This window comes from Bos grunniens, chromosome 26 (genome assembly GCF_055505025.1).
Source record: "Bos grunniens cultivar Pamir isolate PY7600 chromosome 26, Bosgru_T2T1.0, whole genome shotgun sequence".
In the NCBI taxonomy this organism is placed as follows: Eukaryota; Metazoa; Chordata; class Mammalia; order Artiodactyla; family Bovidae; genus Bos; species Bos grunniens.
The window spans coordinates 7,261,829-7,287,382 of NC_141190.1; the positions used below are offsets into that span (position 1 = coordinate 7,261,829).

Here is a 25,554-nt window from a genome sequence, read left to right on the forward strand (position 1 = left end):
CTGGGTTGGGAAGATCCCCTGGAGAAGGAAATGGCAACTCACTCCAGTGTTCTTGCCTGGAAAATCCCATGGATAGCGGAGCCTGGCAGGCTACAGTCCATGGAGTCGCCAAAGAGTTGGACACAACTTAGCAACTAAACAATAAATAATATATCACTTTTTGAGGGACATTTGATTTATAAGTATTTTCTACAATGTTATAGGGAAACAAAAGCACTACATGGTATTTCAGTTTTAATACACCAATTCCGCCCTTGGAATCTTGTCTGAAATTAAACATCAACTAAGTTCAAAAGTAATTATTTTTTTATTTCAACTCTATAAAGTATACAACAGGCACTCGGCAATTACAGCTGCAGGAAAAATACAGAGCAAATCAAAGCAGGTTAAGTTTATGAAAAAGTTTTTAATCTACATCAAAAGAGTGCAAGTGGTCAGTGACCACCGGATGACAGTTGTTGCATTCTGACTAACAAAGGACTCTTTCATGTAGAACAAATTGTAAGAGGACAATCAAATAACCATAGCTGTAAGAATACAAAAGAACCGACCAGTTGTAAAAACATCATACACTGAAATAAATTTGATAGATGATGCTTCAAGAAATGTCCCTTTACTCGGAAGTCCAAACCTCTGAGTCACTGTCATGTCCCAGAGCTCTGTCTGTTGATGCAAGGGCAGATAAAGAGGAGGGCTAACAACACACGGTCAACGTTTAGCTTTCTAGGTCTGTTGAAAACTTGCCTTGTAAGTGATTTGCATATACAAGAACTCAGAGGAAGCATCCTGTTTTGTTGAGTGGTGCAATTTGTTCATTATTGGTTTCATGATGAGGCTCGGTCAGCAGTCATTTTCCAATTTTTCTTTTGAGTTGGATGGTTTTTCACAGAGTCTAAACAAGGAGATTTCATAACTTGACTGCACTAATTTTTTTTTTTAAACTGAATCTGCACAACTTAGCAAAACAGGAATACCTGTATACAGACTGATAGTATGTCATATATTAATTTGACCTGCACATACATTTATACATTTCACAGAAATGACGCTGTATCTCATTAACAGATACACAGCTCTGGTACATTGAACAGAAATAAGAGAACAACTTCATCATTTCTGTAATTCATCAATATTATATAATAAAGGCTTATAAATTGTCAGCAGAAAGAACTGTAAAACGCAGCAAGCTAAGAAAGGACAACGTTTTGAGGTGTGTTTGTCTTTGTCATGCAGCATAACACCAAATTTGTTTTTTTAATAGGATGCCATGAATTTAAGGCACTTGCAACAATGCCAGATAGCCAGGTCATGTTCTAAACTATGGGACGGATGAATAACAGTACAGTTGACAGAATTTTCAATAATACTGACAATCAGGACATTAATTCAAGTCTACTTGGACCTAAAAACTTTATTCCATACAAATTAAATGAAATAATAATGCTGTGAAACACTAAAAAAAAGTTATATGTACCACAAAATATCACACAAAAATATCTATTTACATAAATATTTGTCTGTGGTCCTATTGTGAAAGAAAACATTGTTATGGAGAATGCACAAATCACCTCTACTGTATGAAATCAGTTCTAATAGCCTTATTTTCATGGTAGCTGACTTCTTTAAGTTCACCATCAGTTCAGTCTTTTAGAAATGAAACAGGAAAAATTCAGTAGTTGAATTTATATAGTATACATGTGTGCTTCACATGCATATTCCATAATTTTAGGTAAAAATTATGATTTGTAAAGAATATAATAAAAATAAATTTGTTTTAAATGGCATGTGGATCTGATTCCTATATTAAAGAAGGTAGAAACATAAAAATAATCATTCATAGCAAATTTCCAAAAATCATCTTCCCTAATGTAGTCAATCTATCTCAAGTATAATGCTGTTCCTTTCCTTGGCAGTTTTCAGTTTTCCTGTGAGCCAGGACACACAGAAAGCCCTTATATTCCGTACTTGAAATATTAACAAGAAAGTCAGTTAACAGATCAAACAAGTTGCCACTATTCTAACTTATCTGGATGTTCTTGTAAGAAATGAGATGGGGCATGAAAAATTCAGAAATCAAGTGAGATGTGCTTTATGAAGCCAGCCATGAATTTTAGCCCTAGTGTCATCATTAAGACAGGATTTAAATCCTTAAAATTCACTGTTGAACATTAGATGAATGTTTTCTCTTAGTAACTCTTGTAAGATGTAGTTCACTTGTATTTTTGGTGATTGCTTTGGACAGCCTAACGCAGCGCCACAAGTGAAATGAGCAAAGATGCAATAACAAGTGGGAGAGATGACCTACAGTTACATTATGCTCAATGCCGCTTCTTCCTTCTCCACAAAACTTGAACATATTGGTTGTCTTAGACTTGAACCATAGCTCCAAACCCAGAGTAAGTGTTGATTTCTGGGGCTACTGGGATATTTTAAAAGTTGCAGGAGAAGATTCTCTTATTTAAAATGACTAGGTAAATTTCATTTTCTAGCAAACCTTTAGCATGCCTAAACCACTGTCTTAAAAAAAAATCACTGAACATTGAATGTAATGTTGCAATTATATATTTTTAAAAGCCCAAATTAAAAGCAATATTAAACTTCTGAAGTAGCATTACTAGCTGGATTTTAGATTGATATGTTTAATATTGTTTTTTAAAACCTGTAGAAGAAGGTATCTTGAGGAACAATTTTGAGAAATTATTAAGGGAGGGAAAAATCCAATAATATGAGAATAATAATATCTTAAGATCAAAATTTTAAATTTATTGTAATTACATATAATATGCCCTTAGTACTTTTGTTCTCCAAATGTTTCTTAGATTGTTGTTTTGATAATGTATCGTAAAGTCTTGTTGTGAAAAATTCAAACAAAAATCATAATATATGCCTTCTTGAATACTATATAATGATCTAGTTGGACATATGTTTTATAGAAATGTATACATTTGATTGAGTTTTTAAAACAAAAAAGCAAACCTCTATTTACTATGCCATATTCACACAGTTTCAAATCAGGATGACAGCTTGTAAAACTACACATTTGTCTAAGGAGGTATAATGCTAGTTGGCTCTGCTACTTAGGACAGCTAATAGTTGTCAACTGGCCTGCCAATAAAGGACTCTTTGCCAATTCTTTTCTCCATGAAATCAATTTGTTATTTTCAAACCTAATCTTTTCCTAGCTATTATGGTATTTCAGATTTGTAATATTTCTGTTCTATTTAGCTCTAATTTACTTTTAAGATAGCAGGTTCCTCTTTCTCTCTCTCTCCTTCCTCCTCCTTTCACATATTAGTAGATGCATATTGCCATGGACAAAAAGGTAATCTCACACCTGGCCAGGTTCTTCTCTTGTTCCTGACCTCATAAAGTTAGGTTTCTCATCTGGTGAATCAATGGTTTTGTGCTTTCTTTTCTTTTTTGGTTCAGGCCTAAGACAGGAAGCTAGTTCAAATACATTTTTAGTCCCCTTTCTCCCTTTACCTTAGACTATGCTGTATAAGTGAAATCTGACAGGAGTTTGGTTTGATAACTTGAGTGAAAATGCTTGATTCTCTGGCTACACATATAATGATTAGAATTTGTGTTGTCTGTTCAGACACTGACATTTACAGATGAAAGATATACATAGCACCTATATCGTTTTTTTTTTGGATGGATCTTAATCCCTCTCCACCCCGCCCTATCGTAAGGGTTTATTTTTATAAAAGGGAATATTTTAAGCCTCAGTTTGAGGGTGTGTTAGGTAACAAATAAAAACCAATTGGCTGCTAGTCATTTATTTCCAGGACCATCTTTAAGCACACTATTTAAAAAAATATGAAATGGTTTGTGAATTGCTTTTTTCCCCCCATTCTGTCATGCCAATTTATCAAAAAGAAATGAACAGATACATCATGCATGTTGATTTTTCTTCAGTCCTCTGTGAAAACACGTATGTACCTGCTATGAAATTTCTCAGCAGAATCCATAGCAGTTGTGCTTTTATCATACCAATTTTTAAAATCTGTCAGAAAGGAAAGGTAACATTCAGTCTCGTCATCAGCACTGCTGGGAAATAAAATCATGAAACTTCTAGCACTGGTTTGACATGACCTCTGTGACCAACAGATGTGTGGTCCTCTTGTGTACGGTATGCACACTGGCTTGCAGAAGCAGAACCGACAACCCTCACCTGAAGAAAGGAAGAGTCCAGTTTTTGTACCATAGTAACCTGTCGTACCCAGCATATTATTTTTTGATCTTCTTGATAATTCTAGCAAGGTACTGACTCTTTTACTAGATTGAAGTGTTTCTTACAGTCTTTCAAATTATAATCAGAGCAAAGCAAGATCATTGCAACGGTGGAGAACATCTCTTTAGTGGTGAAAGGCTTTGCTTCAGGACCACCATATCAACTGCTATATTTAGGTTCAAACAGAAAACATGTAAAGAGCACTACTGTCATCTAAGCAATAAGTCCTAATGCCACTGTAGGTACTGGAGCAGCATCGATCAAAGGCATCATGGTGACCCCAAGCACTCAGCTTCTCTCTTTCCTTCAGGTTTGCTGGCAGCTGTGTCTTAGAAAAAGCTGTCTTCAGCAAGGCAGAAGCAGGTAAGAGAAATACATTAGAAGTCTATGTCCCATCCTGAGTTGTCATCAGGTGGCGGTTCGTCATTGTCCTCAGGGAAACTGTCAAAATTGCTTGTGTCTGTGGGTGATGCAACCTGTAAACAAGAGTATTAGTGGAATTCCAAGCTAGATTTTTAAAAGCATTCTTTATTCATTCCTTATTCAGTGGCTATTTTTGGTATGTTTACCATGCCAAATACAAATACAAAGGATTTGTCCTCTGTATTAAGGATTACAGTGGTGAATAAAAATAGGGATAGTTTTTTGCCCTTCCAGAGTTTACACTCTAGGAAAAAATAAGTTGTGTGAGTAAAAGAAATAGTTACAAAACATCTCTGTAAACTCTTACAAGTTTACTGGCAGTTCAATACGCAGAGCATAAATAAAAGTGGTGATAAAGCAGACTTTAATTTCTCTCATATTCTATAATATTTAGAACTTCATATTCTATTATATATTTATATACATATTATATATATATATATATAGTCCTCCATTTAATTTACTACTACTGTTGCATAAAAGGAGACCCCTGGTGAGTATAAGTTAGGATACTTTAGGCTTTTATTTTCCTCTTAAAGTTTCTTATTCTGCCTTTGTTTTAGAAAGAAAACTTCATGAATGCAGTTAACAACTGTACTTTACTTTGTGAATAAACATAAATATAGGCATACAAATTAAAATAATAAGTACAGCAATTGTTTCTGTATAACGAGTGGTCTTAAATTACTCCCAGAAAAAAGGATGTATATAAATGAAAAGCTCAGGAGCGCAAAATATCCCTCTCCTCATTAGTTAAGACTGAACACATTTTATTAGATAGATGCTGTATTGAATACAAATATAAATGCAGTCAACTGAAATCTATTTCAGGTTAACACAGTGTAAACACTTAGTCCACTTCGTGGACTAGTAGTTTAACAAAACACCTGATATATTAGAAGAGAATGTCTTTCTTTTAGAGCCTGATCAAATAATAAAAGAACTGTGCTTAGGAATACTTTAAAGAACTATGGGGGCAGGGGAGGAGGAAGTATGTGGAGCATAAATGAAACGATATTGGCCAGGAATTGAAAGCTGTTGCAACTGGTAGCTGAACTGTTGTCTAAACCCAACAAAAAACCACCGGGCGGGGAATGTTGTGATGTGGCCCATTTGGATTGGACTCTTGGAGACAGAGCATGGTGGAGTCATACACAGAAGGTAAGAATAACAGACTATCCTAACTCATCTAAGTATACTCAAGTACACACTACAGAACTTATTGCATCTTATTTATGAATATGACTAAATAAGGTTGTGCATATATTCTTGTGCAAAGATGTATAAAGTTTTTACAGTATGTGGAAAGAGATTCATTATACTCTTCTGTCAACACTTATATATTTAACACATTATAAGTTTGAATTTTAGAAGATGTCATTATGTTAATCTGATACTTCTCCTATATTTTAAGCTGATTATTGGATAAAAATTTTGAAATAGCAGATCTTTGATGACTGACAAATACCTTTATGTGTATCACACAATTACAAGCTGAAAAGTTTACTTACACTTGGTATTATAGGAGGTGTCAAGGTGCCTTTTCTTAAGCCTTCCCAATTAAAGCCCTCAAACCATCTAAAAAAGGAAAAAGTAGATGGTTAAAGGCATTTTACCTCAGCTAAAGCCTTCTCAAAACAACTTATATGATGTCCATGACTGATGGAAAACAGGTAAGCAAACATTTTCATTATGAGAATAATGTTTTCTATTTAATTGCAGATTTTAAATGTTAGCTTATTAAGTGGAATGTGTGTTTTTTTTTTTAATCTAATTGTCAAAATTTTAAGGACCAATTAGCAATTGCTTTTTATTCTAGTTATTTCAGTCATGATCTTGTTCCAAAATGATCATTATAACTTAATAAGTGCCATAATATGCTTGGCCCTGTACCCTACAGGTTGTTATTTTAAGAAGGTAGAATCAGGGAATGAAATGTCAGGATGGAAAATTATCCTTCCATCTGTGTCACTGGGCAGCCTCAGTTAATTAACCTTTTCACATCACTGTCTTGGTCTCTATGTATCCGTATCTCCTTTTCTTTCTTTCTTTTTTTGGTACAATGAAGGTACTTTGAGTATGGCTTTTTGTGGAAATGGGGACCAAATATCACAAAGGTCTTTGTTGTTGTGGTTGTCTTTGAAAGGTTTCGTCATTAGCAAATGATTACATGAAATTCCTGCAGGCTTTTTAGACATTCATAGATATTCTGGTAAACACATTCCTTTGGTAGGGATGTGAATTTTCTCTGCATGTTACAGAAACCAATCGGGAAAGACCAATATAATCTTGGTTTAGCTTTAGAACATTCAATCAACATGGGTAAGGTTTACTATTTAAGATGCTGCTATTGTTTTAAAAAATGACTGTACTCTGTACTTTTTTTCCCACTGTCATAGCATCCAATTAGGAAATTGTTGAAAAAATGTTTTAGTTTTAGTTAAAGAAATGAGGCATGATATATGGTAGCATACTTTTGTTTTTAATATTCTGGTAGAGAATAGAATTTCAGAATTAAAAATATATATTTCTTCTTCATGCTGGAGAGGAAAAGTCCTAATTAGTAGGAGTTGGGAAAAACTAAATTCAGTGAATCTGTTGTGTAGAATGTCACAGGATCAGATGCGTCTAAATGAAGTCCTTGAGACAGAACTAGAAAGATCTTAAATGACAAGGCTAACTAGCTTGCCTGTCTCACTGGATGCTCCTTAGACTAGTTGCATCAGTTATATAACCACTAACTTAGAAACATCAGCCTCGGGAAATATTCTCTGAACTCTTAAACCAAACCGTAAGTTATAAGAACACTTACTTGTGCTTTTGAATGTCTTTCACTCCGTTTTTCAAATTCCCTAATCTTTCTGATGGATTATCCCTAAAAATAAAATAATAATTGTTAAAAAATCTGTTTTTTAAAGGATGATAATGGGGAAAACAATGTGGTTGAAACGCTCACCTGCATAGTTTTTTAATTAAATTAGCAGCATTTTTGGCAATCTTCTTTGGAAACTCTATCATGTCAATCCCCCTCAATATGATGTTATAGGTTTTCATAGGATCTGGGCCTGAGAAAGGTGGGCTGCAAGAATGACAGATATGAAGAGAGAGATAGTATTTAGGTTTCTAAACAAGAAAAGTTACAGTGTTATAACAACTCCACAAATGACATCAATCCTTATTTGGAGACATATATTAATAGGGGTAGCGGAACGAAACTTGATTAATAGCAAAATGGTGTAGAAACCTTGCCAAGCAAATCGTTTAGCAAAACCCTTAAATGGGTCAGGTTTGTCCACTGTTCCCCTCGTTTCTTTTCTAGTGCTGGTGACTAACCCCTCTTGCTGTCCTTATTCATTCAGAAAGCCTCTTCTATTTTTTGGCCCTTTCTCACATTTGCAAGCTCACTGATTACACTTGAAGTCCAACATCATTAGAATGGGCGACAGGAACATCACTGATATGACCTCATCTTATGCCAGTTCTACCCTCACTCACTGGGATCCAGGCATACCAGTCTTCTCTCTGCTCCTCTGAAGGACCAAATACTCTCCCACCTCAGGACACTGTTCATTTTGCCTGAAAAGTTTCTTCCCAGGCCTCCTGGTTAATGCCTCACTTATGAAGTCTTAGCTTAAGTGTTATGTTGATTACTCAGAAAGGCCTACTGTGATCAACCTAATACAGCCAATCATATAACCACTATGAACCAACATAATGTAATGATCTAATACCAGAACTTAAAGTTAGATTCACCTATCATACTCTCTTATAGAACTGTTTTTTGCCACTTATTGTGCTTTGCAACTACTTCATTCTGGTATTTGTTTTATACCCATCTGCTCTTCCAGTTCCATGCTGGTATTCCCGGAGTCTGGGGGAATGCATAGCACAGAGTAAGTTGTCGGTAAATATTTGTTGAACTAATGCTCCTACAGAATAGTGCTCCTCCTATCCTTTTCTCCTTCGTTATCAGCCTTCAGAGATAACCTAACCTAGGACCTCCTCTTTGTTAGAAAGGATGTAGTAGCCAGTCCCTCTTAACCAAATCTTTTGGTTTATTTACCTATCCATCCTTGGACTGTGGCTTTGTGCCTGGCTCAGGGAATACAGATGTGACTAAAGTTGACTCCTTCCACCACATTTCCCAAGTTCAGAAATAATTATGATGTGACTTGATAGCTGATTTCCTTGGAAATTATTCTAATACACTGTTTATTCATATTTCTTGGGGGAAGACATTTTATGGATTATTTTCTGTCTGTCATATTTATTAATAGCAGTTCAAATTATTTCCTTCTACTGAGAAAGCTGAAAACAATGAATTACTTAAAAAGGGTTGGATAGTATCTGCCTTAAGTTTTGCGTCCCTATTTTCTGTAGCAAGTACTTTGAAAAAATATTTTCTATTGGAGTATAGATTGACAAGGCTGTGATAGTTTCAGGTGGAAAGCATTGGGATTCAGCCACATGTATCCATGCTGCTGCTGCTGCTAAGTCACTTCAGTCGTGTCCGACTCTGTGTGACCCCATAGACTGCAGCCCACCAGGCTCCCCCATCCCTGGGATTCTCCAGGCAAGAACACTGGAGTGGGTTGCCAGTTCCTTCTCCAATGCATGAAAGTGAAAAGTAAAAGTGAAGTCACTCAGTCGTGTCCGACTCTTTGCGACCCCATGGACTGCAGCCTACCAGGCTCCTCCATCCATGGGATTTTCCAGGCAAGAGTACTGGAGTGGGGTGCCATTGCCTTCTCTGACATGTATCCATTCTACCCCCCAAATCTCCTCCCATCCAGACTGCCACATAACACTGAGCAGAATTCCATGTGCTATACAGTAGAACCTTGTTGGTTATCCATTTTAAATGTAGTAGTGTTTTCATATTAGTCGAAAACTGCCTAACTATCCCTTTCCCCCAGGCCTTTCCCCCTGGCAACCATAAGTTTGTTCTGGAAATCTGTGAGTCTGTTTCTGCTTTGTCAATAAGTTCATTTGTATATTTTCTTTCTTTATTCCACATACAAGGGATGTCATGATATTTCTCCTTCTGTGACTTCACTCAGTATGAAAGTCTCTAAGTCCATCCATGTGGCTGCGAGTGGCATTACTTCGTTCTTTTTATGGCTGAGTAATATTCCATTGTATATACTCACTGCTGCTGCTTTATCCATTCATCTGCTGATGGACGTTTAGGTTGCTTCCATGTCCTGGCTATTGTAAGCAGTGCTGCAATGAACAGTGGGGTGCATGTATCCTTTCTGACCGTGGTTTTATCTGGATATAGGTCCAGGAGTGAGACTGCAGGGTCATATGGTAGCTCTATTTTTAGTTTTTTAAGAAACATCCATACTGTTCTTCATAGCGACTGTACCAATTTACATTTCTACCAGTAGTGTAGGAGAATTCCTTTCTTTCTACATCCTCTCCAGCATTAATTTGTGGATTTTTTGATGATATCCATTTTGACTGGTGTGTGGTGATACCTCTTTGTAGTTTGGATTTGCATTTCTCTAATAGTGATATTGAACATCTTTTCATGTGATTTTTGGCCATCTGTACGTCTTCTTTTAAGAAATGTCTATTTAGGTCTTCTGCCCATTTTTTGATTGTGTTGTTTGTTTTGATGATGTTAAACTTCATGAGCTGTTTGTAAATTTTGAAGACTAAATCCCTTGTTGGGCACATCATTTGCAAATAACTTCTCCCAATCTGTGGGTTGTCTTTTCATTTTGTTTCCTTAGCTTTCCAGTTTAAGTAGGTCCCATTTGTTTATCTCTGGCTTTATTCCCATTATTCTGGGAGATGGATCAAAAAAGCTATTGCTTCAATTTATGTCAGAGAGTGTTTTGGACTTAATGTTTTCCTCTAGGAGTTTTATAGTGTCCAGTCTCACATTTAGGTCTTTAATCCATCTGAGCTTATTTTTGTGTAATACGTATTTTCTGTTTACTTTCTCATTAACTGTTACCTGTCAGTTTAAACCACTTTTTATAATGTATTAACATTCAGTTCTATTTAGTATTCTCCTAGAATTTAAGGATTTTCTCTTTATATAATGTTATGGTTGACTATTCTCTTTGCTCTCAAGGTAACCTGCCAGTTTTTATTTTCACTATAAAAATGAAGCACCACCACATCTTGGATTTATTATCAACAGCTTCATGTTTTTTCTAACTTATATTTTTGCTTTTGTATTTATTTTAGAAAGACAGGGCTTCCCTTGTGGCTCAGCTGGTAAAGAATCCACCTGCAATACAGGAGACCTAGGTTCGATCCCTGGGCTGGGAAGATCCCCTGGAGAAGGGAAAGGCTACCCACTCCAGTATTCTGGCTTAGAGAAGTCCATGGACTGTATAGTCCATGGGGTCACAAAGAACTGGACACGACTGAGCAACTTTCACTTTTGTTAGAAAGACAACAAAAATCACTTATTAAAGGTGACTTTTGTTGTTTTTGCAAGTCATGTATGTTTTGTCCAAGATATTTATGCAATACGTGAAACATATAAAATTACTTAAAAGTAAAAATCACCCAATGCCCTTAAATAATAATAGATACTTACAAATATAATTTCATACATTTCTCTATGTAGATGGAGAGACCTACAAGATTATTATATATCCATGCTTTTCAAAGGAGAGACCTACAAGATTATTATATATCCATGCTTTTCAAAATTAAAAAAAAAAAACTATTCAATTTAATTTTACTTGAAGTTAACATGAGGATAAAACTGAAAGAAATGCTGGATTTCAATTTGTACTTGTTCACCAACAATATTAATTCCTAAATGTCTCTTAAATTAAGAAAACTCACACACGTTTGGTCAATCTACAACAGACAAGGCAAGAATAAAGACAGTCTCTTAAAAATGTGGTACTGTGGAGACTAGACAGCTGTGTGTAAAACTAGAATACTCTCTTCTAATCAAAGACCTGACTGTAATGTCGGATACAATAAAACTCTTGGAGGAAAACATGCAGCTCTATATCACAAAGAAAACATTCCCACTTTTGATTGGGTTAAGACCTAAATAGACCTTAGAAAAATCAAATAAATCTAAACTACATTGAGGTATTACCTCACACTGGTCAGAATGGCCATCATCAAAAAAATCTGGAGACAACAAATGCTGGAGACAGTGTGGAGCAAAGGGAACCAACCCTCCTACACTGTTGTGGGAATGTTAATTGGTGTAGCCACTAAGGAAAATATTATAGATGTTTCTTAAAAAGCTAAAAATAGAGTTTCCATATGACCCAGCAATCACACTCCTGGGCATATATATCCAGAGAAAACTCTAACTGTAAAAGATACATGCACCCCCAATGTTCATAGCAGCATTATTTACAATAGCTAAGACATGTAAATAACCTAAATGTTTGTCAACAGAAGGGTAAAGAAGATGTGGGACAAACATTCTATAAAATGGAATATTCCTCAGTGATAAAAAAAGAACAAAACAATGCCATTTGTAGCAACATTGATGTACCTAGAGACTGTCATATTGAGTGAAGTTAAGTCAGAGAAAGACAAATATCATATATCACTCATATATGGAATCCAATTTTTTTAAAAAAGAAACAAATGAGCTTATTTATAAAATAGAAGCTGCCTATGTTCTCCTCTAGGAGTTTTATAGTTTCTGGTCTTATGTTTAGATCTTTAATCCATTTTGAGTTTATTTTTGTGTATGGTGTTAGAAAGTGTTCTAGTTTCATTCTTTTACAAGTGGTTGACCAGTTTTCCCAGCACCACTTGTTAAAGAGATTGTCTTTTCTCCATTGTAAATTCTTGCCTCCCTTGTCAAAGATAAGGTGTCCATATGTGCGTGGATTTATCTCTGGGCTTTCTATTTTGTTCCATTGATCTATATTTCTGTCTTTGTGCCAGTACCATACTGTCTTGATGACTGTGGCTTTGTAGTAGAGCCTGAAGTCAGGCAGGTTGATTCCTCCAATTCCATTCTTCTTTCTCAAGATTGCTTTGGCTATTCGAGGTTTTTTGTATTTCCATACAAATTGTGAAATTATTTGTTCTAGCTCTGTGAAAAATACTATTGGTAGCTTGATAGAGATTGCATTGAATCTATAGATTGCTGCCTTATGACCCAGCAATCCCACTGCTGGGCATACACACTGAAGAAACTAGAATTGAAAGAGACATGTGTACCCCAATGTTCATCGCAGCACTGTTTATAATAGCCAAGACATGGAAGCAACCTAGTTGTCCATCAGCAGATGAATGGATAAGAAAGCTGTGGTACATATACACAATGGAGTATTACTCAGCCATTAAAAAGAATACATTTGAATCAGTTCTAATGAGGTGGATGAAACTGGAGCCGATTATACACAGTGAAGTAAGCCAGAAAGAAAAACACCAATACAGTATACTAACACATATATATGGAATTTAGAAAGATGGTAATGATAACCCTGTATGTGAGACAGCAAAAGAGATACAGATGTATAGAAGTCTTTTGGACTCTGTGGGAGAGGGAGCGGGGGGATGATTTGGGAGAAGGGCATTGAAACATGTATAATATCATATAAGAAACGAATCCCCAGTCCAGGTTGGATGCATGATATAGGATGCTTCGGGCTGGTGCACTGGGATGACCCAGAGGGATGGTACAGGGAGGGAGATGGGAGGGGGGTTCAGGATGGGGAACACGTGTACACCCATGGTGGATTCATGTTGATGTATGGCAAAATCAATACAATACTGTAAAGTAATTAACCTCCAATTAAAATAAATAAGTTAAAAAAAAATAGAAGCTGACTTACAGATACTGAAAATAAACTTATGGTTACCAAAGGGGAAACATAGAAGGGAGGAGTAAATCAGAAGCCTGGGATGAACAAACACACTGCTATATATAAGATAGATAACCAACAAGGACCTACTGTATAGCATGGGGAACTCTACTCAATATTCTGTGATAACCTATATTAGAAAGAATCTGAAAAAGAGTAGATTGATGTATAATTGAATCACTTTGCTCTATACCTGAAATTAACACAACATTGTAAATCAACTATACTCCAATAAAATTTAAAAAAAAATAAAAAATATTTTAAAAACTGACTTTGGAGTGTTTTCTTTTATAATGACATAATTCAATTGTAAAAAATACTTAAGATTCCTAATTGTGAATGATGACAAATAAGTATGCCTGTAGTTTTTCTTACCTTCTCTCTCCCACCTGAAACTTTTAAGATTGCCAAAGATTTTAATGTTTCCATCTGCTTAATAACCAAAGTTATTTTGATTCATCTGTTAGTTGACTTGGTCATACAGTAGTGTTTCCAAGAAAGGCCTGGGATACCCACATTATTTATTGTCTTTATATTTTAAGAATAACTTAATCTTGTACCAATTAGTTGTTATACTCTCTGTCTCTCAGAACTACATAGTTCTTGATATTCCATCTTTTGGCATTGAAGGTACTATTGAGAAGGTTGAGGCCAACTTTAATTCGGTCCCATCCCATATATGCGGAGAAGGCAATGGCACCCCACTCCATTACTCCTGCCTGGAAAATCCCATGGATGGAGGAGCCTGGAAAGCTGCGGTCCATGGGGTCGCTGAGGGTCGGACACGACTGAGCGACTTTACTTTCACTTTTCACTTTCATGCATTGGAGAAGGAAATGGCAACCCACTCCAGTGTACTTGCCTGGAGAATCCCAGGGACGGGGGAGCCTGGTGGGCTGCCGTCTATGGGGTCACACAGAGTCAGACACGACTGAAGTGACTTAGCAGCACCAGCAGCATCCCATATATGAAATGCTTTTGTAGCTTAAAGACCCATATGATTATGTTATTATTTCTATCACTGAAGCTAGCAAATCACACTGGGACACATGGTGGTGGTATTACTCTGAATCTGTTTCCCCATGGTCACTGCCGATCAAAAGGATCCCCTGAGTCAAGTCTGTGTCATGAGTTTTCTGTTACCTAATTGAGTATGTTTCCTATCACATTTGTTATCATCTCTTCATATACATAGCAGACAGAGGAGCTGGGCAGTTCGTGAGGTCAGAAAGAGTTGGGGACATGACCTAGTGACTGAGCAGCAACACCTTCATATACATAGTTGTTGTTCCTATTTCCTTTGATGTCTCTATCTTCTTTCTGTAACAATTTATATATCCTTTTTTTTTTTCTTTTCCATTATTTTCCCTAAGTCTGTTTATTCTCTCCCTGGTTGGGTTTTGATTGCTATTATTCTATTTTCTGTTGCTTATATATGATTTTATGTTGCTTATAATCTGATTTTCAGCTTTGTACTGTTCCTGAACTCTGCAGGCTTACAACTTTTGTCATCTATGAAGATTCAGATATCTTTGAAGATATATATTTTTAAAGAGATCATGCTTAACAGCCACAGAGAAATTCTAGATCAGTTTGTCTGAACTCTTCCTATGTTTCTTTGAATCATTTCTCTTGTATATTATTTAGCTACTTTTGCCTATGTATCTTTCATTTAAAATTAACATAAAACACCAATAAAATCTATTAATTTGAAGTCAACATAAGTGTTTCTTTTTTTCTTATTTTTTTATTTTTTTCTGGACTGGCGACTCGTTTCATATATGATATTATACATATTTCAATGCCATTCTCCCAAATCATCCCACCCTCTCCCTCTCCCACAGAGTCCAAAAGACTGTTCTATACATCTGTGTCTCTTTTGCTGTCTCGTATACAGGGTTATCGTTACCATCTTTCTAAATTCCATATATATGCGTTAGTATACTGTATTGGTGTTTTTCTTTCTGGCTTACTTCACTCTGTATAATAGGCTGTTTCAAGAGTAGTGATATACACTGTCCACAAATGAAATAAAAAACCCACCACATAACTATTCCTGGCAGTGGTAGTACTAGGAGTATCTGTGAGCATTAATGAAGTGCTTCTTATGTTCTAGACTAAGTACTTCATAGATTCACTGTATCTTCATAACCGTGAGACCAAAAGTGCCATCTTTCTCATTTTCACTATAGCTACTAGGTTTTCATAAGTAATTTGTTACATTACACTGCATGCTTCTTCCTAGATCTGAATTATTGGAATGATCTTCAGACTAGCTTCCCCACCCTTCCAGTTTGCTCTACACATTACCACTAGGTTGTTTTCTTAAATACTGTAACACACGTCACTCCTTTATCAGAGACTCTTCAATGACTGCCTCTCCGGATGGAGTCCACACACTCAGGTATAGCACTCACTATGGTTGAAACGTGACTCTTACTGATCTTCCATCATCTCTTACCATCAGCCCTTTTCATGTCTATGCAGTACTCCCCTCTATTTAAGCCATACCTCTCCCTGGAATGTGCTGTACTTTTTATTATTCTTCCTGTAAGATCCAGCTAGTCCTATGTGCTTCAAAAGCCTCCCTGGACAAATTTAACCTTCTTCTGAACTCTTTACTTCATAATGACCATGACCATCTTAATCATTGTGCTGAATGAGCCCAAGGCTTCATGGTGTTATTTCTTTTTCTTTTCCTTGAGTTTATGATCTGTTTTATACCTGGTCGTATCTGTAGTACCTTTCTTAGTTGTTGGTAACTACAATATTATTACACAACAGATCCGCATTCACATTTCAATTAGATATCACAATTGCTAACAGGTTCTCTTAACTTCTATGAAAAACAGACCATATTTTTGTGACTATCATCTTTCTTGCTGACTAAATGACTAGGTTCAGATCTCACAGAAAGACACTAGATCCTTCCACACTCACATATATATATAAATCACGAGACCAAGAGTTGATGTTGAGTTTGTTGCACTCATCTGACGCATTCTAGTTTTTGCTTTAAGAATCCCTGGTTATCTGCTGCTGCTGCTGCTAGGTCACTTTAGTTGTGTCCAACTCTGTGTGACCCCATAGATGGCAGCTTCTGACCAGGCTCCTCCATGCCTGGGATTCTCCAGGCAAGAACACTGGAGTGGGTTGCCATTTCCTCCTCTAATGCATGAAAGTGAAAAGTGAAAGTGAAGTCGCTCAGTCGTGTCCAACTCCGAGCGACCCCATGGACTGCAGCCCACCAGGCTCCTCCGTCCATGGGATTTTCCAGGCAAGAGTACTGGAGTGGGTTGCCATTGCCTTCTCGGTGGTTATCTGCATAACTAATTAAAAAGTGTGGTAACAAGATCTGTGAAAGTACTTTAAGATAGTCTGATCAGAGTGACAAAGGCAGGAGGGAGTAGCTGTTTGCTGGTCTATCTTTATCTGCAGTTCTCCATCAATGTCCATACCTGCCAGTCAGAAGCTCATACATGAGGATTCCCAGTGACCAATAGTCGGCTGAAATGTCATGGCCTTTGTTCAGGATGATCTCTGGGGCTACATATTCTGGAGTCCCACAAAAAGTCCATGTTTTCTTTCCAAATCCTATTTTCTTTGCAAAGCCAAAATCAACCTTACAAAGAGAGAAACAAGATATTTCAAGCCACTTTTGATTAAGCTTAAAAGTGGAAAAGTTACTTTGTTGAAGTATACTGATGATAATCATAAACTAAAAACGGATGCAAACTATTGTAGTCCTGTCTTCTAAAAGGACTCATCTCTATATTTCAAACAAACAAAGCCTTCCTGATCAGTTCAGTTTCAACAGGAAAAGTGGAAATATTAACATAGGATAAAATTCACATCATCGAAAATAAAGGCAAATCTTTCTTTGCAGAAATACTTTCCATTTTTCCTTCTTTCATGCCTGTTGAGATTGGGGCATAAACAAATAATTTCTCCTTTACTTGGACATATTTTCCAGATATCTGCTGGATTTAATGAAGTTGACGATTCATTTACTATTAATTGAGAAGCTACTTTTATTGTTGAAGGAGCTGAATAACAAAGTTATGGAACTAATAACTCTGTTTTTAGGAAACAGATAAAATTGAAATGTAGTCTGCATTTTCATAGAAAACTTTTGAAGGAGGAGCCTCAAATGCAGAAAATCTATTTTTTCTAAAGCAACTGGTTGAGAATACAAATAGTTAATTGCCATTAAGTACTTATTAATGGCATATAAATTTCTCTGAAAACCATAGGTTGAATAAAAATTCCAAAAACTGAAAAAGTAGAATCAGGGACTGAAAGATGCAAAGTCTACAAAAGTTATGCATTTTAAAATAAGAGAACTTTCTTTCTACAGTAAATCTTTAGAGCTCTTGACCAATTTATTATTACTAATATTATTACTAACATGGAGTGGAAAACATTGCTGGTAAAGCCCATTTTTTCCCACTCTCATTATTATTATTATCTGGCTGTGCTGGGTCACGGTTGCAGTGCAGGGGCTCTTCATTGCTGCATGAGGGCTTTTCTCTAGTGGCGAGCAAGCGCTGCTCTCTAGTTGCGATGTGCGGGCTTCTCGTTGCAGTGGGTTCTGTTGTTGCAGAGCATGGTCTGTAGGACACACAGGCTCCAGTAATTGCGCTGCATGGGCTCAGCTACTTTACGGCATGTGGGATCCTCCTGGACCAGGGGTCAAACCCGTGTCCCCTGTACTGGGCCTCCCAAGCCCTGGACCACCAGGGCTGTCACATTAGCATTATTCTTAAATCTAAAACAATGATTCTCCATAATACAAATACCTATTCCCTTTGGATGTCAGAAAGCCAGCTAGAAAAAGGACTTCTATGAAGCTTTTCTGGGTCTGAGGATACATGTGATTAAGCATGATTAACACCTATTTAAGGGTGTTTTGCCAGGATTTTATTAATTCAAAGCTAGCCAATTTAATTTCTCATAACCTTATTTAACTTGAAAGAATAGTCAGTTGAAAACAGTAATGCTGAAACCTGTTTTTAACAATGTTATATATTAAAAGAAAAATGAGATTGTAATGTTCACAAATGAACACAGCTTCAAAAACTAGTATTTAAAATGCAGGCAGAAACCATGTGTGAAACATACTGACCAGTTTGGCATAACCTCGGTGATCTAGGATGAGATTTTCAGGCTTGAGGTCCCTGTAAATGATTCCTTTGGAATGCAGATAGGCAAAAGCTTCTACCACACATGCTGTATAAAATCTGGTTGTAGAATCTTCAAATGACCCCCTGAGATAAGAAAATGGGGAATAAAAAAGTATGAAAGAAATTAATTTGTCTAATAAGTTTTAATTTCTTATTTCACTCTATTCCTATGTCAAAATTTGACCCCAAAGACCAATGTCCTGCTGCCCAAATGTCATATGGCTCACACTGCATTGGGTTTTAAAAACCATTTAAGGGTTAAGTTAAGGAATTGTTAGCTCTTATGAGTGGGATGATTAAATCTAACTTCCTGAATACACTGAAGAAGAGGTCAGCCATGTACCACGTTTCATGTTGGATTCCTCCTAACAGGCCACTACAGTCTAAAAAGGCACAGTTACAGAGAGCTGGGCAGAAGAGAGGCAAATCCTGTTTCGGACCCTGTCTACCAAGGGTGTTTTTTAAAGATAGAGTATTAGTATAGTCATATTTATTCTTAGCTTGCTTTTTGAATCTTTCTAAATAATAACAGATATAATTCCTGAGAAGGTGAATAAAAGTTAATGTTTTCAAAGACCCACTTTGGAAATGAGTTACAACGCTACTGACAAGAGCATATCACAATCTAAGCATTCTTCTGATTTTAATGTATTTATTTCATTCGTTTGCTGTGCTGGGTCTTAGTTGTGGCATTCGAACTTGTAGTTGCAGCATGTGGGGTCTAATTCCCTGACCAGGGATCGAACTTGAGCCCCCTACGTTAGGAGCACAGACTATAAGTCACTGGACCACCAGAGACGTCCCTAAGTATTCTTCTGTTTGAAACTTCTGCCAGGAAGACAGACATTATCTATTTCCTGTGCTACTGCCTTCTTATTAGAAGGAAGGTGAAAAGTGTAAGTCGCTCAGTCGTGTCCGACTCTTTGCGCCTCCGTGGACCATACAGTCCATGGAATTCTCCAGGCCAGAATACTGGAGTGGGTAGCCTTTCCCTTCTCCAGGGGATCTTCCCAGCCCAGGGATTGAACCTAGGTCTCCCGCATTGCAGGCGGATTCTTTACCAGCTGAGTCACAAGATAGAGCTAAAAGATAAATAGAAGGAAAAAGGTAATTGGAAAGGAATGTTTAAACTCAATTATGGTGTTTAGCAACAAAGCTCTTTGTCTCTCTCTCTCTCTCTGTGTTTATTTAATGAAATAACAAAAAAGGAAAAATCTTATCATCTAATGTTAACTCCTTGGCTCTAGGGCAAAACTTTTATACTTTACCCGTCCCCATCTTCCCACCATGGAATCCCTTAGAAAGATAAACTGCCTCTCCTTCCCCTTCTTTCTCAAACAGTAGTAAATGCAATTAAATAATTTCATGAAAATTCAAGAAAATTAGTGTGAACGTTAGCTCATTAGCTCTTGGGGTGGCTAAGATATAACAGGAGAGCTGGTTTCGGGGCACGTACAAAGTAGAGACCTGGAATTTGCTTTCATGAGAGTCACTGATACCAGTTTGCATTTTGCTCACATTTTCTTCTTTTTCGTGTTGAGGAGTAAATTCTAACAAACTGAAAAGTAGAATGTGGCTGCTATTCTGCAAAACTAATCAGTGATTCCAAGGCTAAGGCAACCATCTTTCAGGTCATGCTTTAGAAATATGTAGCCTCCTCCAGAAAATTCTAGTCTTCATTTCAGCTACTGATGTCCCCCAAGCTGTCACTGAAATAATTAGCTCTTTCCAAAGGGAATGTCTTTTTTTGAAATACAGTTTGAGGCTTAAGTAATATCTACTTCTTAGAATCTTAACGATAATAACTAAGTTCCTAGTATCCTTCTACAACAATACCTGGGTGGAACAATTTGAACTTATAAGGACAATAAAAAGTTGCATTAAGAATGTGTGCATGCTCAGTTGACTAACTGCATTTATATTAGGAAATGAATGGTATAAAATATGTTATGATTATCTTTTGACTTGGAGCTATCTTTGCAGAACTAGCACTATATAATTCTGTGTATTGGAAAAGGGATTAGGTACATTTATGCTCAGTCATGTCTGACTCCCTGCAACATTATGGACTGTAGCCCACCAGGGTCCTCTCTCCATGGGATTTCCCAGGCAAGAATACTGGAGTGGGTTGCCATTTTCTCATTCAGGGAATATTCCCTAATCAGGGATTGAACCCATGTTTCCTAAGTCTCCTGCATTGCAGGCAAATTCTTTACTGCTTGAGCCATTAGGGAAGCCCTGACACTATATAATCCTGTGTATTGCAAAAGAGATAGACTAGCACTTTAATGGTTCTTTAATCTTTGACCTTAATTATGTTTGTCTATCAAGAGCAGAATATTTCTTTGAGATATCATTTGTCTGAATTAGTAAAGCTCAACATTCAGAAAACGAAGATCATGGCATCTGGTCCCATCACTTCATGGGAAATAGATGGGGAAACAGTGAAAACAGTGTCAGACTTTATTTTTTGGGCTCCAAAATCATTGCAGATGATGACTGCAGTTGTGAAATTAAAAGACGCTTACTCCTTGGAAGGAAAGTTATGACCAACCTAGAAAGTGAAAGTGAAGTCGCTCAGTCGTGTCCAGCTCTTTGCGACCCCGTGGACTGTAGCCTATCAGGCTTCTCCGTCCATGGGATTTTCCAGGCAAGGATACTGGAGTGGGTTACCATTTCCTTCTCCAGGGACCAACCTAGAAAGCATATTCAAAAGCAGAGACATTACTCTGCCAACAAAGGTCCATCTAGTCAAGGCTATGGTTTTTCCAGTGGTTATGTATGGATGTGAGAGTTGGACTGTGAAGAAGGCTGAGCACCGAAGAATTGATGCTTTTAAACTGTGGTGTTGGAGAAGACTCTTGAGAGTCCCTTGGACTGCAAGGAGATCTAACCAGTCCATCCTAAAGGAGATCAGTCCTGGGTGTTCATTGGAAGGACTGATGCTGAAGCTGAAACTCCAATACTTTGGCCACCTCATGTGAAGAGTTGGCTCATTGGAAAAGACCCTGATGCTGGGAGGGATTGGGGGCAGGAGGAGAAGGGGACGACAGAGGCTGAGATGGCTGGATGGCATCACTGACTCGATGGACGTGGGTTTGGGTGGACTCCGGGAGTTGGTGCTATGATTCATGGGGTCGCAAAGAGTGGGATATGACTGAGCAACTGAACTGAACTGAACTGATGTGTAGCTGATTAATAAACAGCTTTAAACAGAGCGCTGTATATAACCTCAATCCCCTCTCAATGGAGAGCTTTGCAAAGAAAAATCCAAACAAAAACAGTACATGGAATCGGGCTTTGTCTGTTTTTCACATTACATGCCTTATTTTGATACGAAAATTGATTACTTCAATGTAATAGGACTGTCTAATTGTGGTATGGGTGGGTCTTTTCCAAAGCCTACAACTCTTGCTTCCTGTTAGAAGAGTTACCTCTGCTGTTGTAATGCTGAGCAACAGATATGTTTCCATTAATATTTCATTGTTAATAAAACAGAACCAAAGTGTAAAGAGAGAATACACTTAATGAAAGATCAATTTCTCATGGCATCTCTGCTGAATGATATTCATATTTTGCAAAAAGACAAAACAATCTTACTACAAACTCAGATTCACCAGAGGAGGTGATAGGTTAGGAATGTGAACTCTGAAGCAACGTCCTGGACTGAAATTTAAGTTCCATTTACTGTTTAATCTTAAACAACTAACTATGCCTCTCTGGGTCTTAGTGTTATATTGAAAATGAGGCTAATAACAAAAATTCTCTCTTTGGGTTGTTGTGAAGGTACAAAAACTTTGCAGTGTGTATTAAAATAAGTGCCTGGCACACATCCGGTACTCAGTAAATAGTTGCCATTAGTGTGTGTGTGTGAGCGACTCCCCTGGTAGCTCAGATGGTAAACAATCTGCCTTCAGTGTGGGAGGCCCAGGTCTGATCCCCGGGTCAGGAAGATCCCCTGCAGAAGGGAATGGCAGCATCAAAAAACTCTTCTTTAGTGTTACCAGTGTCTTAATCTAGGAAAAGTGACTGATACAGGACAGTCTTTTGGGGATGGGAGTGGGGAGTTTGCAACTCTAATTATCGCTATTATTGAAACATTTGCTATTATTATAACATTATTTTTATTATTAACATTATTATAATTATTATTATTAACATTTCTCACTGTAAGGGCTCACTTTGAGTCAGCTCTGAAGAGTTTTTTGCTAATCTCTGTTCTTTTCACTTTCCATGCCTCTCACAAGTGTATAGGTGAAAATTATCCTTTTACAATTGAAACCCTCCTTTTTCAACCATGAAGGAACTGACGTATATCATTGGGTCTTTAGTTCCTGATGACTTGGTTCTGAGCCCTTTTGGAATTTGGACGGCTCTAGAAAGCTGGTTTCTAGTTCTTCAGATCTGGATTGAGTATCTCAAATACATATATTTGCAACTGATTTTAAAAATTAAATAAAAATTTGTCTCAAATCCATTTTCATGTTATGTGACAAGTCAATATAATATATGCACACAAAATGTTTACCAGAAACACTTTCATCACTAAACATTTAATGTAGGGAATCTGAATTTTTAAATACATTTTTGGGAAGCAGTCAAAAAGCATAGCATTAGGCTGATTCACAATGAAAAATTACCACTAGAATTGGAAATGACAGCGTAAATTTGATTTAAAACAAAAATGAAAGCTTGTTTTATCAACAGAAAGTTGCTTAAAGAAATAAATCGTTGCCCTATAGAGCTCTCTGAAATAATAAATTATGCCTTGACAGTTGGGTCATTTCAATTAACAAGTAAGGAATAGGCTCTTGTATCCTCTGTGGGAGGGAGTAGGTATTTTATCTTAGCTAGATGTCAGTAAATAACAACAATTTGATTCAGGGAATTCAAGGGTTATGTACACTTATTAATATACTCAAAATTTAATCACAGTGTTTAATCAGCTTGTCATAAACCAAGTCGTGAAATGGCAGGATGAAAAAGACAAAGCATCTCTTACTGAAGAATAAGTTCCTTCTTTTCATTAGTGAGTATATAAACCTGAAGCATCATGCTACAGGTTTATTGCCAATTGTTAAATTAGGGAGGCTAAATTATTATGAAAATACTCATTTCCTTAAAAGTAATTTCAACCACACTAAGAAATGACACATTTCCACCTAATGGGTCTAAGATGGAATTCAAGTAATCTCCTTCCATAAAGTAGCTGAAAAAAAGGAGAATGTATATAGAAAGTTACTTGCTGGCTTATAAAACATATCCCGGAAGAGTGAAGACCAGAAGTGAGATGTGAAAATTTTGGCTTCTTAATTATTTGATATATGTTATGGTAGCTCAGCTACTAAACATTCCACCTGTGATGCAGGAGATCCCGTTTTGATTCTTGGGTCAGGAATATCCCCTGGAGAAAGAAAAGGCTACCCACTCCACTATTCTGGCCTGGAGAATTCCATGGACTCTATAGTCCATGGGGTTGCAAAGAGTCAGACATGACTGAGTGACTTTCACTTTCATAGGAAAAATGAACATATACTTTAAATAATGCTAATCTTTTATTATATTTATATTCATTATAATACATATTAACTACTAATATCAATATGTAACATATAAATACTAATGCTATATAATATAGCCTGCTGCTGCTGCTGCTGAGTCACTTCAGTTGTGTCCAACTCTGTGCGACCCCATAGACAGCAGCCCACCAGGCTCCCCTGTCCCTGGGATTCTCCAGGCAAGAACACTGGAGTGGGTTGCCAGTTCCTTCTCCAATGCATGAAAGTGAAAAGTGAAAGTGAAGTCGCTCAGTCGTGTCCGACTCTTAGCGACTGCATGGACTGCAGGCCACCAGCCTCCTCCATACATGGGATTTTCCAGGCAAGAGTACTGGAGTGGGGTGCCACTGCCTTCTCCGATAATATAGCCTAACATAAGTATATATACTTACCATATTAACCACTTATATTTTTAAGAAAGTTGCAAGGGTTGCTAATTCTGTAACTGTTATAAAGGAGAGGTGAATACAGTTTGCACAAATATATTCCAAATCATGGAACAGAATTTGTGGGGAAAAGTCATAAACTAGAAGATAAAACATGATATCTTCTAGTTAGAAGATATTAGAAGAATAAACAAGGGAAATAACTGTGAGAATTAACCTTTCAGTGCCATAGTTCATATTTCAAAGATGAGAAAATATTTAATAGTCCTCAAAACCTGTTTGTAAATATGGTATCAATTCTTACTTTTAGACAGTAAATAAAAAACTGCCCAGTGTTCTTTTCCTATGCTGATGAGAAGAAAGAATGAGAAGCAAGAAATGGTCGGCTCAGCTGGGAAGTAAAACAAGGAGGATGTCATTGCTGTTAGAGACTTCCTGAGCTAAATCCCTGAAGCTCAGGGGTCACACAAGCCTTTCTTCAGATTAACCTGACAGCCAGTATGTTTCCTTTATGCTTTCAGATCAGCTTCTTCCTTATTACTACTTACTGGGACATGAGAGGAAAATTAAACAAATTGAACAATATGGTTTGTTTTGAATACATATATTTTATATACACTGTGACTAATAACATAGTTTTCTTTTTCTCTTGGCTTTATTTTTTTTTTTTTTTGGTTCTAATAATTAATGTTTAGGATTTTCTACTCCAGTTTAAACAGTAATGAGAAAGCTAGTCTGTGACAATATTAATTGGAACCTGGATGTCCAAATTCCTCCAGCAATTTCTTGAATAGGAAAAAAAAATCTCTTGAATAAAATAAGGCTACCAACATATATAAGAAAGAAAGTTGGCAGAGGACAGTGACTCTGAGATTATTTCATATGTGTTAGCTCCGTTGCTTTTAATGTCTGAATCTTTAGGAAACATCAGGTAACTGCTGTTTCTCCAGAGCA

At 36.8% G+C, this 25,554-nt stretch overlaps 1 protein-coding gene across 12 annotated transcripts in view; it reads right to left on the reverse strand.

Annotated features, from left to right (window-relative positions):
• Positions 1 to 288: 288 nt before the first annotated feature.
• PRKG1 (protein kinase cGMP-dependent 1) overlaps positions 289 to 25,554 on the reverse strand; it is a 1,415,798-nt gene continuing 1,390,532 nt past the window's right edge. For all 12 annotated transcript variants that reach the window (XM_086379150.1, XM_086379151.1, XM_086379152.1 and 9 more), the window contains 6 exons: positions 18,599 to 18,740; positions 16,932 to 17,095; positions 7,614 to 7,736; positions 7,470 to 7,532; positions 6,169 to 6,235; positions 289 to 4,710 (listed from right to left, as the gene is read on the reverse strand). In XM_086379150.1, the coding sequence (XP_086235276.1) occupies positions 4,612 to 4,710; positions 6,169 to 6,235; positions 7,470 to 7,532; positions 7,614 to 7,736; positions 16,932 to 17,095; positions 18,599 to 18,740 (658 nt within the window). In that variant the 3' untranslated portion in view covers positions 289 to 4,611. The remainder of the gene's footprint in view (positions 4,711 to 6,168; positions 6,236 to 7,469; positions 7,533 to 7,613; positions 7,737 to 16,931; positions 17,096 to 18,598; positions 18,741 to 25,554) is intronic.